General features: G+C 34.9%; 1 protein-coding gene and 1 long non-coding RNA gene across 4 annotated transcripts in view; one reads left to right on the forward strand and one right to left on the reverse strand.

Moving 5' to 3' along the window:
- ttll7 (tubulin tyrosine ligase-like family, member 7) overlaps positions 1 to 13,193 on the reverse strand; it is a 254,532-nt gene that overhangs the window by 22,599 nt on the left and 218,740 nt on the right. For all 3 annotated transcript variants that reach the window (XM_039735295.1, XM_039735293.1, XM_039735294.1), the window contains 3 exons: positions 10,398 to 10,672; positions 5,524 to 5,658; positions 844 to 924 (listed from right to left, as the gene is read on the reverse strand). In XM_039735295.1, coding sequence (XP_039591229.1) covers positions 844 to 924; positions 5,524 to 5,658; positions 10,398 to 10,672 — 491 coding nt within the window. The remainder of the gene's footprint in view (positions 1 to 843; positions 925 to 5,523; positions 5,659 to 10,397; positions 10,673 to 13,193) is intronic.
- Positions 1 to 13,193, forward strand: part of LOC120514760 — a 67,126-nt gene that overhangs the window by 6,309 nt on the left and 47,624 nt on the right. The gene's annotated exons all lie outside the window — the stretch shown is intronic.

Genomic DNA, 13,193 nt, shown 5'->3' on the forward strand with positions numbered 1-13,193 from the left:
TAAGACTGAAACCAGGAAGCACTTTTTTACACAAAGAGTTGTGGCGCTTTGGAACAAACTACTGAGACATGTAGTTGAAGCGGAAACCTTAAACTTCAAGAAGAATCAGGATGAGATATTGGGGCAGCTTAGTTATTAGCTCAACAAACGGGCTTGATGGACTGGATGGTCTACTCTCATTTGTCAAATTTCTTATCCTCTTATATTAAACCAAAAAACTGTTTTATAGTTCATAGTTTGTAGGTCTTTCAGTATTTTATTTATTCAAATTTTTAAAGTGTGGTGTTCAAACATAACATTTTTCAAAATAATTCTAAAACTTTTGTGATTAACATGAAGTAACTTAAGTTTCTGTCTGGTTGTTACTTTTCCCCTTTCTCTTTACTACTGTACTGTGATGTCCGTTCCAGACTGGCTGCACAAATCTCCCAAGGCATAAATCACTGTATGGGATTTCTTGTATTAGCGGATAATGAGTTACGCTAACTGAGGGCATACTGTATTTTCATGCATCAGCTTTAGTATTATTTCAGATTCATTCAAATATAAAAATTGGTGTGAATTAATTTAATTTAAACAAAATTTACAAGAATCTAATGCAATGACAAAAGCTTGAATGTTTTATTTAAACATCTGATAAATGAATACCAATGTGAAAGGCCAAAAAACTATAGTGTAGTAGCTAAATAATTGAACATGGCCAAAAATATATGCAGGTCAAGAGAGTATTAACCAAGGGTATTTAAAAATCATATTTGCAATGAAATATTGGGTAATTTAATTTAATTGATACAGTAGATAATGAATAATGAAAAATAACAAGAGCCATTAGCAGTTACATACCTTTCTCTGTTTAGTTGAATCTAACTTCACTAGCCAGTAGGAGGCGACTTTTGGCTTATGGTATTTCCAGTTGTCAAGGATCTAGTTGGAAAAGAAATGAATGCTCACTTTATTTTTGAATATAAATATAAATTACGCATTTTTAGTTACATTTCAAGGAATTGTACCAAAATTATTAGCAAGAAAGTATCTTTTACAAAATCTCCTTTTAAGATAATGAACAACTGGACTTTATTTCTCAATGAGGTGTTATAAATAAATTTCTGCATTATTAGCAAATGATTGGAGAAGATTTCAGCATTTAATCACAAACTTTCTGAAGACTCTCATCTCTTCATTGGCAGCACAATTCAGCCATTACGTATATTTTAATTGGTTTATTACATCTGTACTGGCATGTAAGTTCAGCTACAACAATTATCAACTACAGCAATGTCTAATCTGTCATTCATATACTTTATCATATGGGTTCTCTCCGCATTGCAAAGTAAATCCATACCTGAAAACCTCCTTCATAAGGTGAAACATCACAATTTCAAACTGATAAATTACCATTAATTTTAAAATCACCCCATGCTACGTCTTCATAACAGAAACTTCAGCTTTATTGTGGTCCATAAGAAACATCCTTAAAAGACATTCTTTGTATACTTGAATTTCCTTAAGCAGTTATTCATCATTAATGTGAATCAATAAAAATGGATGCTAGTATAACAAAAAGTGAACAAATTCTACTGTAAAAAGAAAGATATAATTTATATTTAATATAGTTACATTATAGTGTATTGTAGTCTCTTTCTCCGATTTTTTTCACATATCGTAATACTGTATACAGCATGTCATATGATGGATGGTAAGCCTAAGCCTTGTCAAACAGAGTGTACCACCTGTTATGTAACCCTGTGCTCAATCATAAGGTTTCTCTGTCTTTATCCTGCAGCACAAAGCAGCTTTGTATCTGCCCACTTAGAACAGAGAGTAAATATTGCTGCTGAATAAGCAGATGAATTTAGCAGAGCAATAGAAATGCAGTATGCCTTTGAGGTTCTCTCCCATCCTAAGTGACAACTGAGATGGGGTTAACATGTAACAATGTACTGCATATTGAGTGTTTCTGCATGGCAGAATTATAGAGACATACTGTAGCTAGGATTATGCTATATATATCTTACAACTGTAAACAATTTACATATTTACCAAAACGGCTAAGAGATCACCTAATCCTATTACACAAACACGTTTAATTGATTAATAGATAGATGTGACAGGCTGACAGACAAATAGACAGAAAGCATACTAAGACAGTGGACAGCTGTCCAAATATGGTTTATAACAGAAATATAAGGGTCAATTTAAACAACACAAAGTGTTTTCTCTGCATTTCTCAATATCAAATACAGAAACAGAAGAAGCCAAGCAAGACTATCAGGTCCTGAGGGAACAATTTGGGGAGGTCTTTGGTATTTTCTGCCAACATATCACTCCCTTTAGACACATATTGTTTCACTATGTGGGAACAATTCAGAAACGAGTCAATTTTCATAAAAGCAACATCTTGTAAAAACTTTTTTTAATACTGCCAATAGTATTAAATCTAATAGCTAAATGCTTGGAATATTTTATGGCTGTCTTACAACACAATTGAGTTGCCCTCTTAAACATACCAACAACACCATTCTGGATATTATGTGCATGTGACTTTGTTATGCACTACTTGTAGCCATTTTGGCCTCTTGGAAGAGTTCTTTTTTCTGGGTTAATGACATCACCTACAACAAACTGGAGGAGCTACAGGTGGACACCGATTGCATACTGTGGAGAATAGTTTTCCACCGTAACAGTGGTCTGTACATCAACACAACAAATAGCAAGAGCACAGTGGGCACTCTAATTCATTATTTTCTCCTGAGGCTTGGAAAACAACTAAACACCAAAAAGATCAGCAAATAACACCCCACATAACTGAATCTACTACATTTGAGACAGATGCCAAGAGGCTGGAGAATTGCTGCCAGAATCATAAAACAAAAACACCGCTCTTAAAAATATAAGAAACACTGACCAGGTACAAACACTGCTCTCCAAAAGCAAGCAAAAAGTTTAGTACTTTTAAGCATGAAGGAACTATGTTGGAAATGTCTTTAACTTCAATGAAAATGCTCTCTGTATCTATCAACAGTGCAGCTATCTGGTTAAGAGGCTTTAGTACATTGATGTATCCCCCAGGATTGTGTCAAATTACTACAGGTGTCTCACATACAGCATACTGACCTTCTAATTCCTGGTCTGGTGTGGGGTTGGAGGGGTACTCCCCTGTGAGTAAGCTGACGAAAATAATCAGCTTAGAGTCTGTTCTCTGTGAAGAGTGATGATCAGGCCTTTGAGATCAGTTTGAACTCAGAGGCAAAAAGTAAAGCAGTCAGGGCTGCAAAGGATATGCACACTATTTGAACAGCTGCTTTCAGGTGCTGCCATGGGGGAGAAGAAACTTGACTTCAAAATTCAGAACAGGGAGAGAAGCTTCTTCATCCTTACAACAGTCTACCTGCTTAATAAGCAATCTAGAATATTTTGCAACTGCTGCAATTAATATAACACTTTTAGTATGTTCTTAGTGAATGGGTTAACTATTATATTATTATAATTTAACATGTCTTAAATCTCTCTCTCTGTAAGTTACATTTCCCCTACAGAATATGCTGTAAGTAACTGATTGACTATACAGGTATGTCTGAAAATGCATGCTATTCCCTTTTGGCAACTGAAACAAAACAAGTATTTTGCTTTTTTCATGTATATGATATTTGGATTTCAAAGTCAAAAAAATGAGATCAAAAAAACAATGAAGTCTGTTAGAAGATTGCAAGTAGGTGAATATAGGATTTACATTGACTGATTGTGGGAGAACATGTATGATCTTAGTACAGGATCCTGTTATGAGCAGTTATTTCACTAAATAAGGTATTAACAGTGACAATGTATATGAGGATTAATAAAGATAATAATAAACTGTAGAAGCTAGAGTGTTGACAAGAGAGAAAAATGTTATAATCCAGCAATAATTGGTGTGATAAAAGTAAAATATATCCAAAAAGGCTTTGTAATTTTGCAGTCAAAACTAAATGTAAGTAAAAGAAAATGCATGCCAAGGAAACATTATATTGATTTTAATTGTTTCATATTTACTATAGATTTTGATCTCCAAAAAAGGTTAATGAGCAATGACATTTTCAGTGCAACAAAAGCATTCAGAATCCTTCATTATCTCGGATCCTCAAAAATCAGCACACCAAATAACCATTTTTTAATTTTGGGACTTATGATAATTCTCTTTATCTGTTCATTTTATGAACATGATTCTGCAAGCTGCTTCTTGTTAGAAATGACCTGGGGCTCTGCCCATGATGCTTTCCTGTGTCATAACTATAAACATTGGTCCCTCCCATCTGTGTCTGTTGCACTGCAATGTGGAATGATGGAAGGATAGAAGAGTTCAGGACTGTGTGTGTTACCTTTGAAGCTACCCATCTAGTGCTCCTCTAGGTTAGTGTTTCGGAATTTCTTTTTCTATTTTTTTCTGTTATTGTCCTCTGGATTCATCTTTGGATTTTCCAGTTTTGCCTTATAATTTTGTTCCTGTCTGGACTTCCTTTTTTAACATTCTGCTTGTTTTATTTTTTCTTTGTCACATCAGTTTCTATAACAGCATGTCCAGATCTACAATTTATCATTACTAGCTTTCACATGAATTCATTTGGTATTTTCTACAACTTCAATGCTATTTTCTATTGACACCATTTTAAGAACTATCTTTGGCACCATTTACCGCAATGCTAGGGGTATGGCTTCTAGGGAGATAAACCATGGGTTTTTTCCATTTTTTTCCCTACAAGAGTTTTTTGGGGAATTTTTCCTTGTCTTCTTGGAGAGTCAAGGTGGGGTGGCTGTCAAAAGGCAGGGCCTGTTAAAGCCCATCGCTGCACTTCTTGTGTGATTTTGTGCGGTACAAAAAAAATTGTATTGTATTGTATTATATCACTGAAGGCCTAGGTGTGAAATGTCCGGCCTGCCACTGGCTGGGTGTCAAATCATTACTTACCAATGGCAAAACCTTTTTGGAATGATAACACAGTTTATGAGGTTTTTGGCTCAGCCATTTTGGAGCAATGTAGTTGCCCCCACTCCAATTACAATTCCACTCCCTAATGACATTTTTTGAAAAGATATATAGCCCATACTTTAAGTTGGACCAATAGCAAGCTATATGCAACATTTTGTGCAAATTGGTTTGGCCGTTTTTACATGATTCACAAATGGATAGGATATGATCTGAGGGTTGAAATGAAGTCCTTAGTGTGCAGAACAGACAAAAAAGTAAAAAAAAAGCTGAACATCTCAAAAAACAGAGGTCATTACAAAAAATAAAAAGGTGGAAACAAATGTAAATATTATAGGAATGACATAAAAGAATAATAATAATACATTTTATTTATGTAGCGCCTTTCCCATGCATATTTGGATAATGTGGCTATTATCTGATCAATTAAGCCTGAAGAACAAAATAGTCTCCTCTGAGTAAAAGTTATGCTCTTGTGTAAAAAAAAGAAAACACTTAAACTTTATTTATTTTCTTAGTGAGTTTAATTTAAGTAGATTAGTAAAATATCCACAGTTACTTACATCATCCAAAATCAACTCTGCCTCTTCATCTGTTTTTCCTGGAAACCGTATTCTCATTTCATTGAGAGAAGCAAGAGTTTGCCTTGTCAATTCAGCTTCCTGTTCTTTTGTTCTTAGGTTTAACAAAGAGTCACCCTGATAGATAGATAGATAGATAGATAGATAGATAGATAGATAGATAGATAGATAGATAGAAAGGCATACAAAAGATTTATTTCATTTTTCTTTTCATTTGGTGTTTATCATTTTAAATGCCCCTTCTTCGCTCTTAAAAAAAAAATAAAGTTAACTTTTCAAAACTGTGTGCTTGACCTTCTTTAAAAAATTGTCCCTTTTTAAGAAATATCATACAACAGTTTAAAAAATTGGCCTTGTTACTTGTACTGAGCCACTGTGAAACAACAGACCATTTTACCATGCACCATCGACTTTTATAATACCAGCAGGAAGTGACTAACAGAATAGGCTCTTGGTGCCATGAATACAAATATGACATTCCAAGTTAATCCATCATAGATTCTGTACCTATAATTGCATTAATAATCAAGTTAATAGGGTGCCAATCTGTATCAAAAGGCAATCAATTAACTTAACCTGCTCATATGAGAGTAAACAAAGTATCTGGAAAAACCTTGTAAACATGGGGAGAACATGAAAATTCTACACACACTTGAGAATTCAAACAAAGCCAGTGCCATTGTACCCAACCTGCTACCATTATCACGTGATTTTGTCAGGTTCTATACATAATTAAGGCGTTTTTACACCTAGTTTGTTTGGACCAAATTATTTCAAACTCTGGTTTGTTTAGTTAGATGTGAACACGCCAATTGTACTCTGGTGTGGAGCAAAATAATATACAGAGACCCTTTGGAAAGGGTGGTCTTGGTGCATTGCCAATTTAACCTTGGAGCAGTCCGCATACACATAAACATAAGTAAAAATATAACTATACATTCCCACAGATAAAAAATAGAACACAATTCTTATAAAACCATTCATAAGCCTCACACCTGATCCATGTCTCTCGTGCACACAATCAGACAAAAACGTGTAAACTCACTTATGATCAGGTCGATCTAAACACATATAGGGGTGTCGAGAACCGAGCAGCAGTGCCCTGTGACACCGACGATCAACCCCTCTAATCTTACACCATGAAAGTGATGTGCACAGGTATGGTGCTTTATCAATGCAATTGTGTTTTGGGTGCAATGTGGATATATACACTAATTTTGATATATTTAGAAAATGTTACACTTTGTAGATAAAAATTATTAACAAATATTCAGAAGAGTTAAGACAGAAGACATGTTATTTGAAAGAAACTAAATTGAGGTTATGTTCATATGGTGGCTACTGAAGGATGCACGGCATAATACAGTTAAATGAAACTCACCTGAAATGTCTACTGTCATAAAACTGGAGCCCATCAGTTTGTGTGCCATCAGCAGAGCTTGCCTTTTTTTCTACCATTGCCTATTTGGAACATGTTCTTTTTATACCATGTGTAATCGCGCCAAATTTTCAAGTAATCTTACAGTTATTCGATAATTGGTATTTTGCTCACGGAGCTGTATTTGGCAAATAAACTAAATATTTACATATAATGCGTTGCTGTGAGAACACAACTATGGTCAGCCCTCCATGATAGCTTTTTTTTTCCAGGAAAAAAGTGTTCATGCCCCATGATATAAGTCCATGAGACGTCTGTAGGGTGTTTATTGATGTATTTAGTTCACTTGAAAGTTTTCAGTTTGAAACACAGCTGAATTAACTGGAAACTGAAACAAAGGAACAAATTATCCCTTGATTCAGAACAAAACAAAACAAATCGACTAGGAGTGTGAACACACCTTTAATTGAGTTTTATTACATAATATATACATTTTTTTTTGTTTATCCTTTGTAACCCCCTGCAAATCCAGATTTATTATATCTGTAGTTGGGTCCAAAGTTGTTGTTGAAAGGTAGTGTTGCACATGTGGTAGTACATGATGTCACCTGCTTTCTATTCCTTTTAGGACAGGTACAGCATACTGTATATCTCCCATTTTAACTTTTCACAAGGCCAGAAATCTGTAAAGCAACAAGTTTTTTTGTTTTGTTGATATTGGTGTAAACAAATGTTTTTAATCATATCCATACTGGGGGTCCTCGGGTTACAATGTTTCGACATACAACGTTTCGAGTTTACAACGCTCACTCCCATAAAAACTTAAAAAAATTGAGTCGTGAGTGTTTAAGCATACGCCATCAGCATCGTACTTACAGACTATGTTGGCGTACTAGTTTGGTTGCACGCAGCAGAAGAATACACAGTAACGCGGTGTATGAGTGAGGGAGTTGGCAAACTAGTTTTGGTTGCGCGTGGCACAAGTGTTCTGTTTGTATTGCTTTGTTTGGAGACTTTTTGGCCCTTATCATGGCTCCTAAACAAAAGTCAGAGTCTTCAGATGGTAGTGCTTCAAAGAACAGAAAGCCATCACAATGGATGTGAAATTAGACATTGTAAAGAGATCAGAAGGAATAAAGGTAAGGATTTGTTTTACACTCATTTTTTGTTATTTTTTCTGTTACTACAGTACAGTGTGCAGTACAGTATATGTATGTCCTTTTCTTTTTTCTGTGGCTTAGTTGTGTTTTTATGTTCTAGATTATGATTTTACAAATGTGTTAGGATAGGTAAGTGACTTAGGGTAGGGTGTGTTTCGTCTTACACCAAAATTCAGGTTACATCACTGTTGTAGGAACGGAACTGTGTCGTAACCCAAGGACCACCTGTCCTTTCTTTTAAAAATTTGGTATATTATAATCACTACTCTTCGGGCATTTGCACCTCCTTTATTACATAAGCAGAATGATAGCCAGTCATTTTTGGTTATGTAACTTATTTGCAGTAACATCAAAATCCCCTTAGTTCATGAAGGATTACTTAAAACAATTTCATGTTTTTGACTTTACATTTGCCTTTATTCTGGCAATAGTTGACACAGTTTAAAGAGATAAAAAAAGAGGGTCCTCATTTATAAAACTTTGTATGGATTTGACTGTGAAAACATGTTCACACCAAAAAACAGGAAATGTGTATACTAATAAAAAAAATCAGATTTGTAAAACCTGGTGTATGCACATTTCTGCGCAATTTAGCTTTTTAAAAACCAGTGTTCTTGTAAATATGCATTCATGAATGCACCTCAATGCTAAACAATCTCATACATATGCAATGACAATGCTGCAGACGTTCACTGACTAGTACAGCAGCCTCTCTCCTGATGTGCTGAGACCCTGCCACCTGCATTCAAGAAAATCTGGCTGTGATATGCAACTGAGCGTGCAAGATCATGTGCTGCATTCTGGGTGTCCAGGGAAGGCAAATGCCATTGTCTGAGGAGGCAGACACTACCATCTGGCAAATATAATGACATGATTGGTGATACAGTATAATGAATATTATAGAACATATGAAATGGTAAGGGTTAGGCAGTTACTTTACCAGCAAGCCAGCCACCACACACATCACTGTTACGTCTCCTAAAGCTAGTTTGCCTCAACATGAATGAATCACAGGTTGACCCAGGCCTTGGAAATATGATGTTTGTCAACCTCATCTTGGCATCACATACCTTTTGCGTTAATGGAATGTAACAGCTTAAGCATGTACAGTACACCCACACTATAAGAAAGCTTGATGTAGGACCTTTTCAGTCAGCTATTGGCTCCAGCACAGTGAGCATAAAAGGGTGAAGCTTAGCTGAGATACCCTGATCTATTAGCCAGTTCCCGGAGAAGTGACAACAGGAAGGCTATATGAACTGATAGAAAACTGAAAAGTTCTTCAGTGCAAATACGCAACTTTGGCTCTCTTAAAAGAGAACTAAAATAAAGTGTACACATCATATTGAACATTTTTGAGGTGTAATATGTTTGTCACCTCAATCCATACTATAATAGTATATGATTGTGATATGAATTAATAAGTGTGAGTTCTCATTTAGCTGCTCTGGTTGCATTTCTATGCTTTATCAAGTGTGTCATCATTTCCGAGTTTCTCCAAAATGTTGCGTAAGTAGGGGTCAGAGTTGCTGTAAATATAACCAAGCTTTCTCAACAAGTATTCTTTTATAAAAGCCGATGTTTGCAAGGAATGTTGTGCAAGCCCATTTTGAACCTCTTTTTGTATGTACATAAGGTTTATGAATGAGGCCCTAGGATAGGAAATGTAGTTGAAAAAACAGGCTAAAGTTTGTTACTTGGAAATTAATAAATCAAAACATCTGAGCCATAATGCTACAATAAACTGTGATCAAAATTTAAAAGTAAAAAGTTTAAGAACCAGAAACACTAAATGCACAAGCAGAAAGTGCACGATTTACATGTAACAGTGACGTAACGTGCTGCACACTTTCAGTCATCCTCACACAGCAATACTGTAAAAGCCGCAAACAAACAATCTACAAACCCATATAAAACAAAACGCTGCTAAGGAAAAAACAGAATAAATCCTAACTACTTCAAAGCTACAAAATAAATACAAAAACAACTCAAAGACAGCAAAATAAAAAGTAAATAGCTGTAAAATAAACCATATCATAACAGCCATAAAAGTGATACTTGATTGTCTGTCAGTCCCTGATTTAATTATTACAATGCATTATGCTTCTTTTTGTTACTGAAAATAAATATTAGTTATTTATTGCATTCTGCTTTCACAAACTGTCTTTAAACTTCTAATACTTCTAATACATTTATTACATCTGATTTTTAAAGCAATTTTACAGCTAAATGATACAGTAACTCTATACAAAATCAAATCTAACAAAACAGGTGATTTACATACAGATAACCTTGTGGAAAGCAAATGTTCTACTTGCCATTGAATGAATGGAGCCCAAGCTGGAACTTTGTGGGACTCGACTTCCTGAGCCAGTGCGGTTCAGAGACTGGGACCGTGTTACTGAACTAGGGCGGACTGTCGGGGTGGAAGGCTTTGCAGATGCTGCTCTTTGTTCATTTGTGGGAGACTGTCCAGTCAAAGAGGAAATGGATCTGGGACATGATATGGAGCGCCGGATGGGAGAAGACAGAGAAGGAGAAGCCAAGGTTCCAGTCTTTATTGGCTTTGAAGGAGGCTTCCAGTTAATCCTACCTGTGTATTAAACAAAAACAATAAACATAGGTTTTAAAAAATACTGTTTATGATAACAATAAAATGGAGCTTAAAAAAAAAAATAATGATGAGATAATTTCAAAAAACGTTTTACAATACACAGTACTGCTGTCAATGTAGGAATTTCTGCTTGCATTTTTAAATATATTTTCAGGAAAATTATAAAAAATGAAAATGTACATTTCAGAGATGATTAGTATACTTTAAAGAATTTTGTTGAAATATATTTTTTCATGCTGTGTTTCCCTAATCCATACTACAAATCAACACATTTATACACAGAACACATCAAGAGATTAACACTAATGATTAAATTGAACACTCTATATTAAACAAAGATAGGCTGGCACACATCAATAGATCTGGCTCATGAAGTAGCCTCTATTTATTTTAAACTAGCTGAAATACCCAGCATTGCCTGGGAGGAAAGTAAAGTGTTTTTTTTTTAATTGTTTGAGAAAAATATAATTTAAGTTGGATAATGGATGGATAAAAAAAAACTTTCAAAATAAAAAATAAATTAACAATGAAGACTCACTAATGTGCTTGTCTTGCGGTCTTGTATGTATGTTATCATCCAGTTGATGCTAAGAACCGGCCAACTCTATTTAATTTCAAAAGTAACAGGTGCGCGGTCGTGCTCAAAGAATGCTGGTAGTAACCTCCAGTTCGCCCTCTGGTGGTCGTTCCAAGTGTCAAGAGAATGATAACATGCAGACCGTAAGATCACGCCCCACCGTACCCAGAAGGGGGTGGGTTAGGGTTGATTTCGCCCTACAGTATGTTTTGTCGACCAATGAGAAACGTGTACCAAGTTTCATGAAAATCACTCTAGTTGTTCGGAAGTGATGCTGGGACATACATACACACATACATTGACTTTTATATATATATATATAGATTATAAATATATGTGCACTAAACAACAAAGTAGAAATATTTGTTAATCATATATGGAAAATTTCATATAATGTCAATTGTCCTTCTATATAAAAGCGGTCGGGATTGTCCTTCCGTCCCGTGAGTGCTACGAGGCTGAGTTTCACACGCCCGTCCATTTTGCAATGCACGATGGGATTTGTAGTTTCGCTTTTCCAGGTAAAAGATGATTTTCTACTCCAGACTGTGCGATATCTTCTTCTTCTTTCTTACTATATAAAAGCGGTCGGGATTGTCCTTCCATCCCGTGAGTGGAAAGCATAGCGGTATTCCGTTTATCACAGACTTACTACTTGCAGCTTGCGATGCAGGCGACATGATGTGAGCAGAATTCTGGTGCTCCCATCGTTCCCTTGCTTTTGTGCGTGATGCGCTGGAAAAATAAGACAAAATTATGTCTCTGGAAATAATTAATGTTGATGGAGTACAAATGCTTCTCCGCGTAGTAAATATCAGGGGGGTTCAAAAGGGCGACCTCAATATAGAAAAAAAGTTTAAATTTCATCACAAAAATAACAGAAACTACGAGTATTAAAGTAATACCGCTCAAATGCAATATAACCAAATTAATGAGTTTGTATAAAATATCAAATTGATCTACATATTGAATTGCCTTAAGAAGTGCTCAACTTAAAAGTCGGTCGCCTTAAAAGGCGGGTCAGCCTAGTATGTATTAATTGTCATATAATATTAATCATATTCACCAACAAATACTCAAAGCTGTCAGAAAATAAAAGTGCATTGTAGAGCAAATTGAACTGCCTTCCTAAACTAACATGGTCAACAAAACATTAATTTGTCTTCAGTACAGAAACAATGTATTACATTATGATATATTACAGTTAACAACATTTATTTATACAGCACGTTTTCATACAAATGATGTAGCTCAAAGTGCTTTACAAGATGAAGAAAGAAAAAAGAAAAATATAAAAACAAGATTAGGCAATACAAAGTAACAAAGAATAAAGTAAGGTCCATGACCAGGAGGACAGAAAAATAACATAAAAACTCCAGGGGTTGGAGAAAAAAAAAACAAAATCTGCAGGGGTTCTGAGGCTTTAAGATCGCCCAGTCCCCACTGGTATTCTACCTAACATAACATAAATTAAAGGCTATTTAACAGGGAGTCACTTGAAATGTCATTTTCTGTTTAGATTCTGAAGAGTAAATGAATGCCTTTCAATATAACTTTACCATTAGTCACAGTCTTGGCTGGTTTTACATAATACTGAAACCCCAGTTTTGCATTTGTGGTGCCTCATATTGGGTTGCTTCCCACCTTTTTGTTGTTATGCTACTGTAATTTTAATCATACAACAACAGGCGTAATTAATATGTAGTAATGAATTTATTAAAATAGTTATTTTTTAAAACTTAAAAGTGTATTCAGAATAAAGATAAATATATTTAAAATATAGGTTTAAATAAAACATACTTTAAAGAAATCATTTGTATATTTGAGTCCTAAAATACAACCATGTTATGCTTCTTTTGTAATACCATCCATAAATTTTAACATTGCAAAGCTTTCTTACTCAAGGCCTTCAAGTATATATAT

The sequence above is a fragment of the Polypterus senegalus genome, chromosome 14 (genome assembly GCF_016835505.1).
Source record: "Polypterus senegalus isolate Bchr_013 chromosome 14, ASM1683550v1, whole genome shotgun sequence".
Lineage (NCBI taxonomy): Eukaryota > Metazoa > Chordata > Cladistia > Polypteriformes > Polypteridae > Polypterus > Polypterus senegalus.